Source organism: Microcaecilia unicolor, chromosome 10, assembly GCF_901765095.1.
Source record: "Microcaecilia unicolor chromosome 10, aMicUni1.1, whole genome shotgun sequence".
Taxonomy (NCBI): domain Eukaryota; kingdom Metazoa; phylum Chordata; class Amphibia; order Gymnophiona; family Siphonopidae; genus Microcaecilia; species Microcaecilia unicolor.
In genome coordinates, this window is record NC_044040.1 from 83,520,078 (window position 1) to 83,535,233 (window position 15,156).

At 47.6% G+C, this 15,156-nt stretch overlaps 1 protein-coding gene across 1 annotated transcript in view; it reads right to left on the reverse strand.

Annotated features, from left to right (window-relative positions):
• The window catches only part of LEMD3 (LEM domain containing 3), a 372,137-nt gene that overhangs the window by 256,798 nt on the left and 100,183 nt on the right, over positions 1 to 15,156 (reverse strand). The window contains 1 exon segment of the mRNA XM_030216941.1: positions 13,312 to 13,378. Coding sequence (XP_030072801.1) covers positions 13,312 to 13,378 — 67 coding nt within the window.

Sequence of the window (15,156 nt, forward strand, 5' to 3'; positions counted from 1 at the left end):
TTTTTTAATAATCTTGTTCAAATCCAAATAGCTCCCCACAGAGACAAGTGTGAACAGAACGAACAAAACCGCAGATCAACCTATCAAACACTGTATGGGAGGGATCTGGGCTGGTCCGAACGGACTAAGCAAGTTAGCAGGTAGAACCTAATTTCTCCTTCCTTAGCATCCCTCCAGACCAGCCCAGAATGGCTGAAGGGAAGTACCAATGCAGTAATTCAATGGAGGGACCAAAACAGAACGACAGTAAGATCACATGGACCCAAAACAGAGTCCTGGTGCACCTGGATGTCCAAACTGCAATGCCAGACAAAAGGACATCTGGAAGACCAGACTGATGCTGTGTCAACATCCGCTAGATATACCCGAGAACATTCAGTCCAAGAAGAGGCAAGCCCACTCTCGAAAAGAGCAGAAACAACCACCGAAACAGACTTGAACACCAGAAGAGATGCGGAACCAAAGGATTTTTCAAGTCCCAGAGCAAGGGGCAGCCGTAGCCACCTCTAGACCTCGTCGACCCCCGCTGAGCACACTACAAACAATGTCCTCACAGCCAGCATACTCCAATGACGCTGGTCCTGCGAACCCCTGGAAGAGCCTAGAGACAGAAGGACCAGAGACTGCAAATATGAAAGGGTGTCAAGACCTTCTGACGAAAGAAAGGAACTGGCCAGAAAATTCTGTAGCTGCAGAGAAACTCAAAAGGTGCCCAACAAGAGAGAGAGGCAGCAACTGAGACCCCCAGCTCGCCGAGGAAATGGCCACAAAAAATGCCATCAGAGTAAGGTCTCTAAAGGAAAAGTGCAGAGAGAGAGAAAGGCTCAAAAGGAGGATGAACGAGAGCAGAAAGCATAAGATCGAGATAGCAAGAAGTAAAGGGAGGACACCACAGAAGACGTAAGAGACTACGTTCAGGAACCTCATGACATCTGAAGGACTCGCCAAAGGCAGCCCACGAGGCATCTCCGAAAACGAGCCAGTGCCTCCATCTGAACCAAAATAGAAGCAAAAATCAAGTATATGGGGCACTGGAGTATGTAATGGCACTACCCCATGATCGTCACACTGACGTTTGAAATGCTTCCAAGTCATGACATTAGCCAAAGAACTACAGACACACCAGGAATTTAGCCCAGTGACCACCACTGCAGCAGGAAAAAAACCACACTTCTTTAATCGCTGCTTCACAAGAGCCAAGCCATAAGACAAAATTCTGGTCGCCGCATCTCAAGAAAGATATAGTAGAATTGGAAAAGGTGCAGCGAAGGGCGACTAAAATGATAGCGGGGATGGGACGACTTCCCTATGAAGAAAGACTAAGGAGGCTAGGGCTATTCAGCTTGGAGAAGAGACGGCTGAGGGGAGACATGATAGAGGTATATAAAATAATGAGTGGAGTGGAACAGGTGGATGTGAAGCATCTGTTCACGCTTTCCAAAAATACTAGGACTAGGGGGCATGCGATTAAACTACAGTGTAGTAAACTTAAAACAAATCGGAGAAACTTTTTCTTTACCCAACATGTAATTAAACTCTGGAATTCATTGCCGGAAAATGTGGTGAAGGCGGTTAGCTTAGCAGAGTTTAAAAAGGGGTTAGACGGTTTCCTAAAGGCCAAGTCCATAAACCGCTACTAAACGGACTTGGAAAAATCCAAAATTCCAGGAATAACATGTATAGAATGTTTGTACGTTTGGGAAGCTTGCCAGGTGCCCTTGGCCTGGATTGGCCGCTGTCGTGGACAAGATGCTGGGCTCGATGGACCCTTGGTCTTTTCTCAGTATGGCATTACTTATGTACTTATGTACTTATAGACACAGCAGTCAGACCCAGAAGATAAGATCTACTGACTCGTAAAGAGTAAGCCAACGACTCTACTACCAGACACTGCAGATCCGCATACCAAGGACTTCCAAACCAAAACTAGAACGAGAGCCAGACACCGTATCTCTCAATCCGCTAGATGCCACGGCCTAATCAAGACCAAGGAGGACAGGCGATGTACTACCAGACACCACAGATCTGCATACCAAGGACTTCCAAACCAAAACTGGAACCATGAGAGCCAGACACCATATCTCTCAATCCGCTAGATGCCACAACCTAATGAAGACCAGGGAGGACAGTCCTCCTGCCCAACACATGAGGAAAGCCGCCCCTTCCGTCAGAAGACAACCGATCGCTCCACTCCAGCATTTGACAAATAATATAGCTGTCTCATTGACCGACAAAACTCGTACTGCTGTGTCCTCAAAGAGAATCTGGAACTTGCAGCGCAGTAGTCAATCACTCCACTCCTGGGACCATAGCCCTCGCACCAGCTCTCACGGACAGAGGGTCCCTCAGCCCTCAAGACTGGCACCGGAGACACTTTTGTCCACAAACTAATTTTCAGATATCCCCACCAGAGACTTCGACACATAGCAACCAAAAACGGCAGCTTAGCGCCCCCCAAGGAGCACGACCAAGACGACCACTCTAAGACGAGACTACTGAAGAAGCCCCATGAGCACTGTGACCCAAGAGACCACCTCAAGGGGCGCCACCATTGATCTGATAACTTGGAGGTAAGTCCTGGTATAAGCATTGGCTGTCAAACCAGAGTTTGAAGCTTGGCCACCGTGCCACGTAAGATACATTCTGCCCCAACGAATGAAGACACCCAGATACTCCAAGAGCTGGATCGGCAGCAAGAGGATTATGAAAGGATAGAACACTCAACCTAATAACTACTCGAGTAGAAACCAGACAGCTGCCCTGATAGGACCTAGTGCAAACCAACCAGTCCTCCAGGCACAGGGGAAACAGCACCCGTGCCTTCCAAAGGGCCGCCGCCACTATCACTACAACCACAGCAAACGTTCTTGGGCCTTTGCAAGACTAAATGGCAATACACCGAAAACGATAAAGTATGCACAAAACAGCTAAGTGAAAGCATCTCATGTGAGATCAACTGGCCAAAAACAAAGATAGACTTCTGTCAAGACTAGCATGATGAGCAATTCCACAAAAAGAACAGCTACCATGATCGACCTAAGAATCCCCATGCAGAACGAGGGAACCTGAAGAACCTGATGAATGCCTTGAGGTCTAGCAGGGGGCAAAAGATGCCTTCTGTCGAATTATAGCTACGTCATGCAAGGTTCCACTTTAGGAGTCACGGACCAAGAAAGGGATCTAGGTGTCGTCGTCGATGATACATTGAAACCTTCTGCTCAGTGTGCTGCTGCGGCTAAGAAAGCAAATAGAATGTTAGGTATTAGGAAAGGAATGGAAAACAAAAATGAGGATGTTATAAATGCCTTTGTATCACTCCATGGTGCGACCGCACCTCGAATATTGTGTTCAATTCTCATCACCGCATCTCAAAAAAGATAGTGGAATTAGAAAAGGTGCAGAGAAGGGCAACGAAAATGATAAAGGGGATGGGACGACTTCCCTATGAGGAAAGGCTAAAGCGGCTAGGGCTCTTCAGCTTGGAGAAAAGGCGGCTGAGGGGAGATATGATAGAGGTATGTAAAATAATGAGTGGAGTTAACAGGTAGATGTGAAGCGTCTGTTTACGATTTCCAAAAATACTAGGACTAGGAGGCATGCGATGAAGCTATAATGTAGTAAATTTAAAACAAATCGGAGAAAATGTTTCTTCATTCAACGTGTAATTAAACTCTGGAATTCATTGCCAGAGAATGTGGTAAAGACGGTTAGCTTAGCGGAGTTTTAAAAAGTTTGGACGGCTTCCTAAAGGAAAAGTCCATAGACCATTATTAAATGGACTTGGGGAAAAGCAGTATAAAATGTTTTGTACTTTTTTGGGATCTAGCCAGGTACTTGTGACCTGGATTGGTCACTGTTGGAAACAGGATGCTGGGCTTGATGGCCTTTGGTCTTTCCCAGTATGGCAAAACTTATGTACTTATGTCTTCAGCACTACCACACAGAAGGAATAACGAACCTCTTTCTCTAGACTCCATAACCAGGCCAACCACCCACACATGAAGAAGTCTGAGGAGACGTGAGTGACAAAGACTCCAGAAAAAATGTCCAGCAAAGCATGAGCTAACTTGAGATCATAACCAGCAAGAAAATGTTTGCAGACCCACTAGTCCGAAGTAAGCTGGGCCTACCTCCAAGAAAAATCTCCAACTGAGCACCGATGGGCCTCAAAACCTTCAGAGTGCAGAACAGCCCTGGGCCTGGAAGGCAGAACCACTGCCCCACACTCTAAACCTGTCTCCAAGAAAAGACTGAGCATGCAGGAAGGAATGAGACCGTTGAAAGCCAGCGCCACTGCACGAGAATGCTTCGACTCACGGCCACCAGCTGCAAACCTGCAGCCAAAAGAATTCGGCCGATTCTCCAGAAAACGAGACACCTGAGAGAGTCCTAGGCCCTGTACCAACAAAGCCAACTTGTCTCCAAATAAGAGCCCCAAACGGGTAACTCAAAGAGCTTGGACATAGAAACTGCCTCTGCAGACAATCCATACAGCGCAAGAGCATGATAAGCTGCCACACTTAAGGTACCCACATGTACCAAGACAGCTGACTCCTCCCCAGCACTATCTAAAATCCTATCTAGGTGACGAGTGAGGTCCGCCACCTTCGCACCAGGCAGGCAAGTCACCAAGTGATCCTCAAGTCCACCAGCCACCCAGCTATCTATATGCCTAATGATCGAATCATCAACTACAACAGCTGTCCTAGCCCTTCCCTCCCGGGCAGCACTTGGAGACACATCCTCGGTGCGAGAGGATAGTACATCCCCTGGTGGGCAGGTCCTGGCTACAGGAGTACTTTCTACTTCACCAGGGTGATGCTCTCCTTCTAGGAGACTTCCCTCCTCCAAGGTAGCACAGGGGCTACCAGACTGGAGGTGGGACTTCTCTACAACATCCCTGTAGGTCTCCTCTAAGTACCTCTCTGTCTCCCTCAGCTCCAAGTCTGCTACTCTAGCCTCAAGAGAACGGACACGTTCTCTGAGAGCTAGGAGCTCTTTGCATCGGGCACACACATATGACATCTCACCAACTGGGAGATAATCATACATGTGACACTCAATGCAAAAGACTGGATAGCACCCCTCTCGCTGCTGGACTGCTGACTCCATCTTAGTGTTTTTGAGTTTTTCAATAATTTAAAACTTGCTACAGTATTAAGGATATTAACCTAATATAAAAATGTATTTTAGTTTATATAGTATATTGTGTGATTTATTTAGTGTTGCCTTCTTAGATGGTAATGAAATGTATTTAAAACTCTGTAAGAGCACTACTTGCTTGTTATCCTAATTACAATAACTGACTATAAATGAAGAGTTGTCCTAGGGGTGGGCGGGAAGACTAAACTAGATCCTGCAGTGCCTGCTAGAGTCTTTGTTAATGCTGTAGTACAAAGTTCAAGTAAAACTACGGGGAAAAGACTATGAAAATTAGTTGATAAAATTGCTGAAACAGCGAAATAATGCTAGAAAACACAATCATAAGTAGGTCCCAAGGGCTCCTGAAAGACACGTCTCCATCTACCAGTTCTGTGGAAACTTGGCAACTGCAGAAACCCCAGCGACCCCTACCGAGAGCTGAAGGAACTGCTGATCCTGAGATGAACCAGGAGGACACCAATGCAGGAGCTGGCCAAATGTCCCACTGGGCTTGTACAAGGTCCCTGTTGGCTAGATGCATGGGAATGGATCTGCCAGAAATGCAAATTCCTCTCATGAAGGGGACCCCCTTACATAGTACAGGAGCCTCCTGCTCCTCCTCAAAATAAAGAACCTTAAGTCTATGTTCTGAAATCCTGCCTCAGCCCACTCAAATTCCCCGTCTCCTAAGGGCTGTTCCTCCAGTTCCTTCAAAAGGGGACCCCCAATTTTAAACTCCATGTGATCCTCCTGCACCCCAACCCCAAGCTTGGAACCAAGTCCCTCCCTCCCACCGGAAGGCCTCAGATTCACCTCTGACAGGGGTTGGATGACTGATGCACAAAAGCCCTTACATTGCTAGGACTAAATGCAGAGGATATCCTCCCCCCCCCCCCCCCCCCCCCCCCCCCCCCCCGATTCCTCGTTGCACTGCAGAAGAGTCTGATGGAGAAGCAGTGCCCTGCCACGAGAGCCGCCTGGGCTACTCCCCCACTGCGAGTGGTGCATTGAAAATGGCAGAGTTTCCTGCCACAAAACAACTGCTTTAAAGAAAGCAGCTAATTTCAAACCCAAAGGTGGCACAGCCCCACACTGTGAAGCCGGTAATGTTTGTTTCTTTTGTTTTTTTAAACACAACTCCACGTCTCCAACCAACTCCAACACCATGCTATGGAAAAAAAACAAACCCAAGTGGAAAGAAAACCCCACTGCTTGGTAACAGAGCACTGGAGCCACTGTCCACCTGAAAGGAATAGGCACCCAAACACTACCTCGAGCCTAAGAGCCTGCAGGGAGATAGCCATGAAAGCAGGATAAAACAATTGCTCTGCTGAAGAAACAGCTCTTCCAAGTGCAACTTTTTTTTCTTCTTTTCTTTTTGTAAATAGCAGCTATTCCCCGCGGTGCTGAAAATTCCCTTCCCTCGAAGGGGTTGAAGCCAGCACCGAACCAAATTCCATCCCAGGCCCACAGGCGCTCACGGATAGGAGAGGGAGGGACTTGGCCACCCAAGTTTAGCACCCCAGAGGTATCAGGGAATCCCCGAGATCCTCAGCCTCTTCCAGCAAATTAACCTAACGGCGCACAGATGTAGAAGAGAGGAAAGAAACAGTAATTTATGACATTTAAGACAAATTACAAACAAAATCAGAAAAAGAAACTTTGAGACCAAGGGGCTCAACACATCTACCACCTGCTGGAGACTGGGGCTTTCAGGGGCTGAGAATGGTCTTATAGGCTCACTCAAAATCAGTCTCCACCTGCTGGTAGGTGTGCATAACCCATCAGTCATTTTGAGCCGGTTCGGAGGGACACTAAGGAAGGGATCCTTCCTTCAAGGGCTCCTCTGGCTCCACTTCAGACGCCAAGAGTCGTCTATATTTGACTCAAAGTAATTCTCATGCGGATGTCCAAGCATCTACCTCAGACTACTGGATGCGAGTCCAAGCTCTGGATAAGAGCACCAAGGTATGGGCCACCTCTACTCTCAAAAGGGTTGGACAGGAACACTATAAATCCATGAGTGCTGGCTCAGACGCCTGACAAAACACCAGCATCAATGAATGTCCAACAAAGAGAGCTGGAGTGGCATCACAACCGGTAGAGACACCCCAAATGCCTTGGCATTATGCGGAGCTAGGATGCACCCCAGATCCTCCTGTAACATGACCTGGAGGTACTCTTCGAGGGCAGGCATCAGTAAAGGTAGGTCTGGTGTAAGGATGACTGCAAAATATAGGAGCTAAATCAGAAGCGGGGTCCCAACTTCAGGGAGACTGGAGCATCGGCGCCACTTCCATGGAGGGAGGAGTAGTCCTCAAGGTACTGATGCTTCTCAGATACTGGGGACACCAGAGTTCCGGAGCTTCTGGCACCATGCTTCGATGAGCATTGATGTTAGTACTTCTTTGCCTTCATTCAATGCACAGCATCAGGGTCCTTCGGTGCCGATAAGGACAATGTGGAATCCTCATGAGTCCTACTGATGCCTGACATCAAAGAAGAAGGACACCTCCATCAATGTCGATGCATCCCAAGTTTCTGATGCAGTTCCTGAAGCCATAGGGATCGATGCCTTTTATACCAATGTTGACAGACTCAACGTCAGTGTGTCTAAATGTTTTCTCATATAGGGCCTTTCACTCTTATTTGTTCTCTTCTGCATTTGAGCAAAATGTGAATAGTGAGGACGAATGATGGTCAGGCCTGAGGCATAGTAGGCACATGTTATGAGGATCAGTGACAGACATGGTCCTACTGCAGCCTGAGCACGTCTTAAACTAACTGGAAGGCTTGAAGGACATAGCAGGAAAAATAGCTGAAGCAAAATCAAACAGCTCAGTGGTTAAAAAAAAAAAAAAATTTAAACAAAGACCTGGCCAGGAGCTCAGGTTTAAGGAGGCCACAAGCCACAGAAAAGAAATTAAACTTAAAAAGGACAAAGAGTAACAAAATAAAGGTAACAAGGACAAAGAAGTAAAAAGAAAATTGATCCAGCACTACTTACGATGAAAAAGGGGCAAGAAGGCAAGAGATGAAAAAACTCAAAGAAAATAAAATGCAACAGAGGCAAGAAACATGTGTCTTCACTGCTCCATGGATGAAGTAAAACTGAGTCAAAAAATGTTAGTATGCACAAATCTATTATATGCTTATTAATTCATAGCTTAATAACCCTTAAAACCACAGTTCTTAAACCGGCCTGGGGGTTCCCCAGCCAGTCAGATGGGAAAATTAGGTTCTTACCATGATAATTTTCTTTCCTTTAGTCATAGCAGATGAAGCCATTACGTATGGGTTGTGTCCATCAACCAGCAGGGGGAGATAGAGAGCACTCAACTTTTCACAGTGCCTCATGGCCAGCTAGCTCCACTGCCTCTTCAGTATTTGAAGCTTCCAAAGCAGTATGGCAAACCGCAATGGGAACAACATGAACTTTCCTCACAGCGAACGATGGCCCCTTAACAAGGGCATAAACTCAAAAAAGGAGGGAATGAACTCATCCTCCTGGAGGGAATAAACTCATCCTCCACTTTGTATAAACGGAGGGAATACTTGCATCCTCCTGGAGGGAATAAACTCATCCTCCCAAAACATGAACTGGAGGGAATGAACTCATCCTCCTATAACTGTAACAAGAATCCTGAAAACTGTTTTCAGACTCCCCAAGGAAGGAATATAACTTCAGGAAACAAGAACAGCACCTAAAATCAGAATCACTGCAATACAGACAATCATACAGGGAGGGCTCATGGCTTAATCTGCTATGACTAAAGGAAAGAAAATTATCACGGTAAGAACCTAATTTTCCCTTCCTTGTCATCAAGCAGATGTAGCCATTACGTAAGGGATGTAACAAAGCAATCCCTAAATAGGGTGGGAACAAGCCACACCACGCGCTAGCACCTGTGCTCCAAAACGCGCATCCCTCCTGGCAGCCACATCCAGCCTGTAATGTCGGGAGAAAGACAGCTTAGAAGCCCATGCTGCAGCACTGCAAATCTCATGAAGAGATAGTGCTCCAGTTTCCGCCCAGGAAGAGGAAATCACTCTTGTGGAATGTGCCTTAAAGGCTTATGGCGGAGCACGGCCAGACAGCAGATATGCTGAAAAGATAGCTTCTTTGAGCCAACGGGCAATAGTGGCTTTAGACGCTGAAGACCCTCTGCGAGGACCTGCAAACAGCACAAAAAGATGATCAGAGGTCCTGAAAGAATTTGTAATTCGCAGATACTGCAACAGAGTCCTGCGCACATCCAAAAGGTGCAACTGCCCAAATGAATCTGGAAACTCCTCCTCAACAAAGGAGGGAAGAAAAACAGGCTGGTTTAGGTGAAACGCTGAAACCACCTTAAGCATGAAGGAAGGCACGGTCCGAACCGTGACCCCTGACTCTGAGAATTGCAGAAAAGGGTCTCTACAGGACAGCGCCTGGAGCTCTGACACCCATCTCGCCGAGGTAATGGCTACTAAAAAGACTGCCTTCAGTGTCAAATCTTTCTCCGAAGCACGCCGAAGCGGTTCAAAGGGAGCCCCCTGAAGGGCCTTCAATACTAACCCCAGGTTCCAAGCTGGACAAGGTGCCCGCACGGGAGGACGGAGCCGAAGCACCCCTCTAAGAAACCGTGCCACATCTGGATGAGTAGCTAAGGACACGCCTTCAACCCTGCCACGCAGGGAGGCCAATGCTGCCACTTGCACCCACAGGGAATTATAGGCCAAGCCTTTGTGTACACCATCCTGCAAAAAGTCCAGAGTCGGCGAGACAGGAGCCACAACGGAGAAAGCGCTCTTGAAACACACCAGACTTCAAACTGGCGCCAAATCCTGGCATAAGCCACAGAAGTGGAGCGCTTATGGGCCTGCAGGAGAGTGGAAATTACCTTATTTGAGTAGCCTCTATCTCTCAATTGCGCCCTCTCAATCGCCATGCCATAAGACCAAAGCGGCAGGCGTCCTCCATGGCCACCGGACCCTGTGATAACAGGTGCGGAACCAGAGGTAACGGAAAGGGAGCCTCCAACAGCATCTGTCGGAGGTCCGCATACCAAGGCCTCCTGGGCCAATCCGGGGCGATGAGCACCACTTCTCTTGGATGCAGTCAAATCCACAGGAGCACTTGCCCTATCAAGGGCCACGCAGGGAAAACATACAGCAAGCCCAGGGGCCAGGGTTGAGCCAAGGCATCCAATCTGGCAGAGCGAGGATCCCTCTGTCTGCTAAAGAAGCACGGGACTTTGTCATTGGAACTGGACGCCATAAGATCCATCACTGGCTTGCCCCATTTGGCACATATCTGCAGGAATACATCGTCTGCTAGTTCCCACTCCGCTGGATCGATCTGATGCCTGCTTAGATAGTCGGCTTGCACGTTGCTCTGACCTGCAATGTGAGCTGCTGACAGGGACTGTAGATGCAGCTCGGCCCAGTGGCAAATTTGTTCGGCCTGTGCAGCTAGAGCTCTGCAGAGTGCCGCCTTGCCGATTTATGTAGGCCACTGCTGTCGTGTTGTCCGACATCACTTGGACAGCCAATCCTTCCAGGGTCACTTGAAAGGCCAGAAGAGCCAGAAACACCGCTTTCAACTCCAGGCGGTTGATAGACCACTCCGACTTCTCGGGCGTCCACAGACCCTGGGCATGCATCCCCTGGCAATGTGCGCCCCAGCCCTTCAGGCTGGAATCTGTCACCACTAGGCACCAATCGGGGAGCACCAGCGGCATTCCCCGCCGTAACATGCTGTCCGAGAGCCACCACTCCATACTGAGGTGGGCCGCACCGAGCCAAGAAAGTCTGCACTGATAATCCTGAGATACTGGAGACCATCGTTGAAGTAGAGAATACTGTAGAGGTCTCAGGTGCGCTCTCGCCCATGGCACCACTTCCAAGGTGGCCGTCATCGATCCCAACAGCTGGACAATGTCCCAAGCTCGCGGGCGGGGCATCCTCAGGAGCAGACGGACCTGATTCTGAAGCTTGCACTGCCTTTGCTCGGGAAGAAACACAGAGCCCGAGGCTGTGTTGAACCTGACCCCCAAATATTCTAGAGATTGCGAGGGGGTCAGGTAACTTTTGGCCATATTGACGACCCAGCCCAGAGATTGAAGGACTGAAACCACTCTGGCTGTAGCTAGATGACTCTCTTTTTCTGAGTCTGCTCTGATGAGCCAGTCGTCTAGGTACGGGTGAACCCGGATACCCTCTCGCCTGAGAAAGGCAGCTACCACCACTATTACCTTGGAGAAGGTTCGGGGAGCTGTGGCGAGGCCAAAAGGCAAGGCCCGAAACTGGAAATGTTTTCCCAACACCGCAAACCGCAGAAACTTCTGGTGCGGGGGCCAAATTGGTATGTGCAAGTAAGCTTCTTTCAGGTCCAAAGACGTCACACTCAGAAGGGGAATTAGCCCTTCTGCGTTTATCAGGAGGATAAGAAACAGGCAAAGCTAAGTCCAAAAGGCCAGGATCCACCGGGGGGGGGGGGGGGGGGGGGGGGGGGGGAGGGGGGGGGGCAGGCAGAGGGTCCGAAGATCCCTGTGGAAGAGCTCTTTTAAGCATGTACGCCCTATGCAGCATTAAAACAAAATCAGGGGAGAAAACCGCTCCCTGACAGCCCGGATCCTGCCCAGGGCTATCAGCTCTATTATTAGCCTCACTCAGAGGACCCCCCCCCCCCCCCAGATTCAGGGCTCTCTGTCGCAGTGAGGCCGCGCCATGTGGTAAATCCAAAATGGCGTCCGCTGCCAGCTCAGAGTGCAAAAGATCGCTGCTCGCCATGCTCGGGCCGGCTCTACCGTCTGTACAGCACGAATTACAGAGCCCCGCTGCTGATTTGCGCTTGTCACATTTAGAACAGCGCTTTATAGTATCCGCAGCCATCGCCGAAAACGGCGGTAAAATTCAAAAATGGCGGTTCGCGCAAAAAAACGTCCCGATCGCGGGCCCACCCCGGAGGAGTCAGAAAACACTCTTACCTCACTAGACCGAGTATCACAGCTCCGGTCTTGCAGAAGAATCTCAAGAAAAAAACCTCTTTTGCAAGATCGCTGCACTAAAGCGCAACACGACTCTAATCATTTATTTATTTTTTAACGCGGTGAGGAAAGCAGAGGCAAAAGAGGTAAATAAAAACACTCCAGAGGCTCAGATAAGTGGGAAAGGCAGGGAAAGGCGAACCAATGTGCCTGCATCCACTGAGTGGGAAAGGACATGGAAAAGCAAGCTAATATGTCCACATCCACGGGGGCATGGGTAAGGCAAGGAAAGGGCTGACCTATGTGCCTTCAAAGTGAAGCTGCTATAGCCTCTAACATCCCGGCTAACAACTGGCAAGCCAGGAGCCACCCCAAGGCAGATTTTTGATGGAGCTCGAAGAAGCTGCAGCCACCCTGCTTGGGGAGATAGAGAATACTGAAGAGGCAGTGGAGCTAGCTGGCCATGAGGAACTGTGAAAAATTGAGTGCTATCTCCCCCTGCTGGTTGATGGATACAACCCATACGTAATGGCTTCATCTGCTTGATGACAAGGAATTTCAGGATATCCACAATGAATAGTACCTATTTGCATGTACTGCCTCCACTACATACAAATATCTCTCATGACTATACATTATACATATCCTGAAAACCTGACTTGCTGGGGAGCTCTCAGGACAGGTTTGGGAAACTCTTATTTAAAATCAATTTTGCACACGCTAAATTGAAGGCACGCTAACAAGCCAAATGTGTGCTAATAAATGCCCATCTGTAATAGTCATCCTCCAATGTTGTCTGCATCTGTGGTCAGCATAAAACCTTTTCCATGCAAACATCTCACATTAAGCCAAGAAAATTAACAAAGAGGAAGACTGCAAAGGTAAAACAACCAACCCCCCCCCCCCCCACAAAAAAAAAAAAAAAAAAAAAAAAATTAAACCCCACAATATGATTAAGAAAACTGGAGAAACTGAAAAACTATGGAAGCCATGTTCATTTGATCCACAAGCGGGCTGGCAATGATATGTTCCCTGCAAGAGCATGTGACAAAAGCTTTCTGGAAAACTCATAACTGTTCACGTCAGTCTTGTAACCTATTTGTGTGTCCCCTGTAACTATGCTTGAGACACAAAAACAGCTTGAAAACAGTAATTAATGTGTGAGTAAAGGGGGGGGGGGGGGGGGGGAGGAAGTTACCTGCTACTTTTGCCAGTTTATCATGCAGCTTATGGAGTGTGCTCATCATGAGATTTTTTTCATTAATCTGAAAAAAGAAATACATTCTTTAAAATCAACTAAACTTTGTAAAAAGAAATGCATATATAAAATTGCTTGCCTATATTTTATCATTTTTCTCATATAGCAGCAGAAAACCCCCATCTCACACTTTTGAGACATTGAACTTACATCAGCAACTGCTGGGCTCACCATATGTCAGTTCTACCACAGGAGCAAAAGCAACTACCAAACAAGGGATATGAATGGGTAGTGTAGTGTGTCTGGTAAATTATAAGCTAATTGCACCTTCTTTGATTAGAAACAGGAAAAATGCCACCCCAGTAAGATCTGAAGACCAGAAAATAAAACAGAAAAATGTGTGTTGAGGGAAGGGGCAAGGGAAGGAGATTTTTTTCTTCTGTTTTTCCCCATGAAGTTATAAGTGGACAATGGAGAAACTAGCCGGCTTATATTCAGCGCAAGTTAACCAGCAGGGAATGGCCACCAACCAGTTAACTGACACCTTGGTGGATAATCGGTCATTTCCAGCAGTATTTAACTGGTTTTCGCAGCTGAAAATGACCGGTTAGTGGTGAAAATAAAGCCGGCAACATTGGAGCATTCCGGAGGTTTGACTGTTAAGTCCCGACATTTGGAACTTAACTGGCCAGACTTAGCGGACAAATAAGACTGCATAAAAATCAGGCCTCTCTTTGCCTGCTAAGCTATGTCCGGTTAAGCCTGAATATCGTTTTAACTAGTCATGTGCTAGCCAGAGTTGAAAAACCTAGATATTCAATGCCGGTCACCAGAAATAGCCCAACATTAAATATCCAGGTTGAACGCCGGTGGCGGGCAGTCAAAGTCACTGCCCACCGCTGGCTGAATATCGGCCGGTAGATTCTTACCTACTCGTTTTCTTTCCTTTAGTCCCACCGGACTAGCCCAGAACTTGCAGATGTTGTGCCCATTAACCAGCAGGTGGAGATTGTACAGAATTATACTGTAACAAATGGAACTGTGTGCATCTCCCTTAATTCAGTATTTTGTTGAAAACATGAGGAAACTTAAAGGAGGAGACCAGAAACAGACAACTTGACATCCTCCCAGTGCTATTAAGAACAAAACAAATATTAGAACTCAACTCTGAATACAGCAAACCCTAAACCAAATCAAAGGGAACCCGAGAAAGAAAACTGAAGTTGGGTAGGAATCTGAACTGTTCTGGTGGGACTAAAGGGAAAAAAATTAGCAGGCAAATACCAAATTTCTCCTTCCTTAGTGTCCTCACCAGACCTGTCCAGAACTTGTGGGATGTAATAAAACAGTCTTCAAAAATGTTGGGAAATCAAAGCACTTGCCCCAATTACCAAAGCAGTGAAAGAGGCTTCCTGTCTCGCAGCAACATCTAGCTTATAATGCTTTGAAAAAAATATGAAGGGAAGACCATGTTGCTGTCTTGCATATGTCCACTGGCAAAAAAACTGCCTTGAGCTCTGTCCAAGAAGTCATTCCCCCCCCCCCCCCCCCCCTCACCAAGGTAGGTTGAGCTTTAAAATACAGAAGGCGGCTGCTTACCTGCAAGAGAGAAGTTTAAAAAATTGTTTCATTAATCTAAAGCACAATGCTGCTTCACCTTTCATTGCATGACCAAAGAAAATAAATAACCTATCAGACCTGTAGAACTTCTTGGTTACTTTCAAATCAGAGGCGTAGCCAGGTTCTGATCTCAGGGGGAGCAGACTTTTATAAAATAGGCGCTGGTTGGTGTCAGTTAGACAGCAGTGTCTGTGTTGTTGCTCAGGTGCTATGGCGGGCAATGAT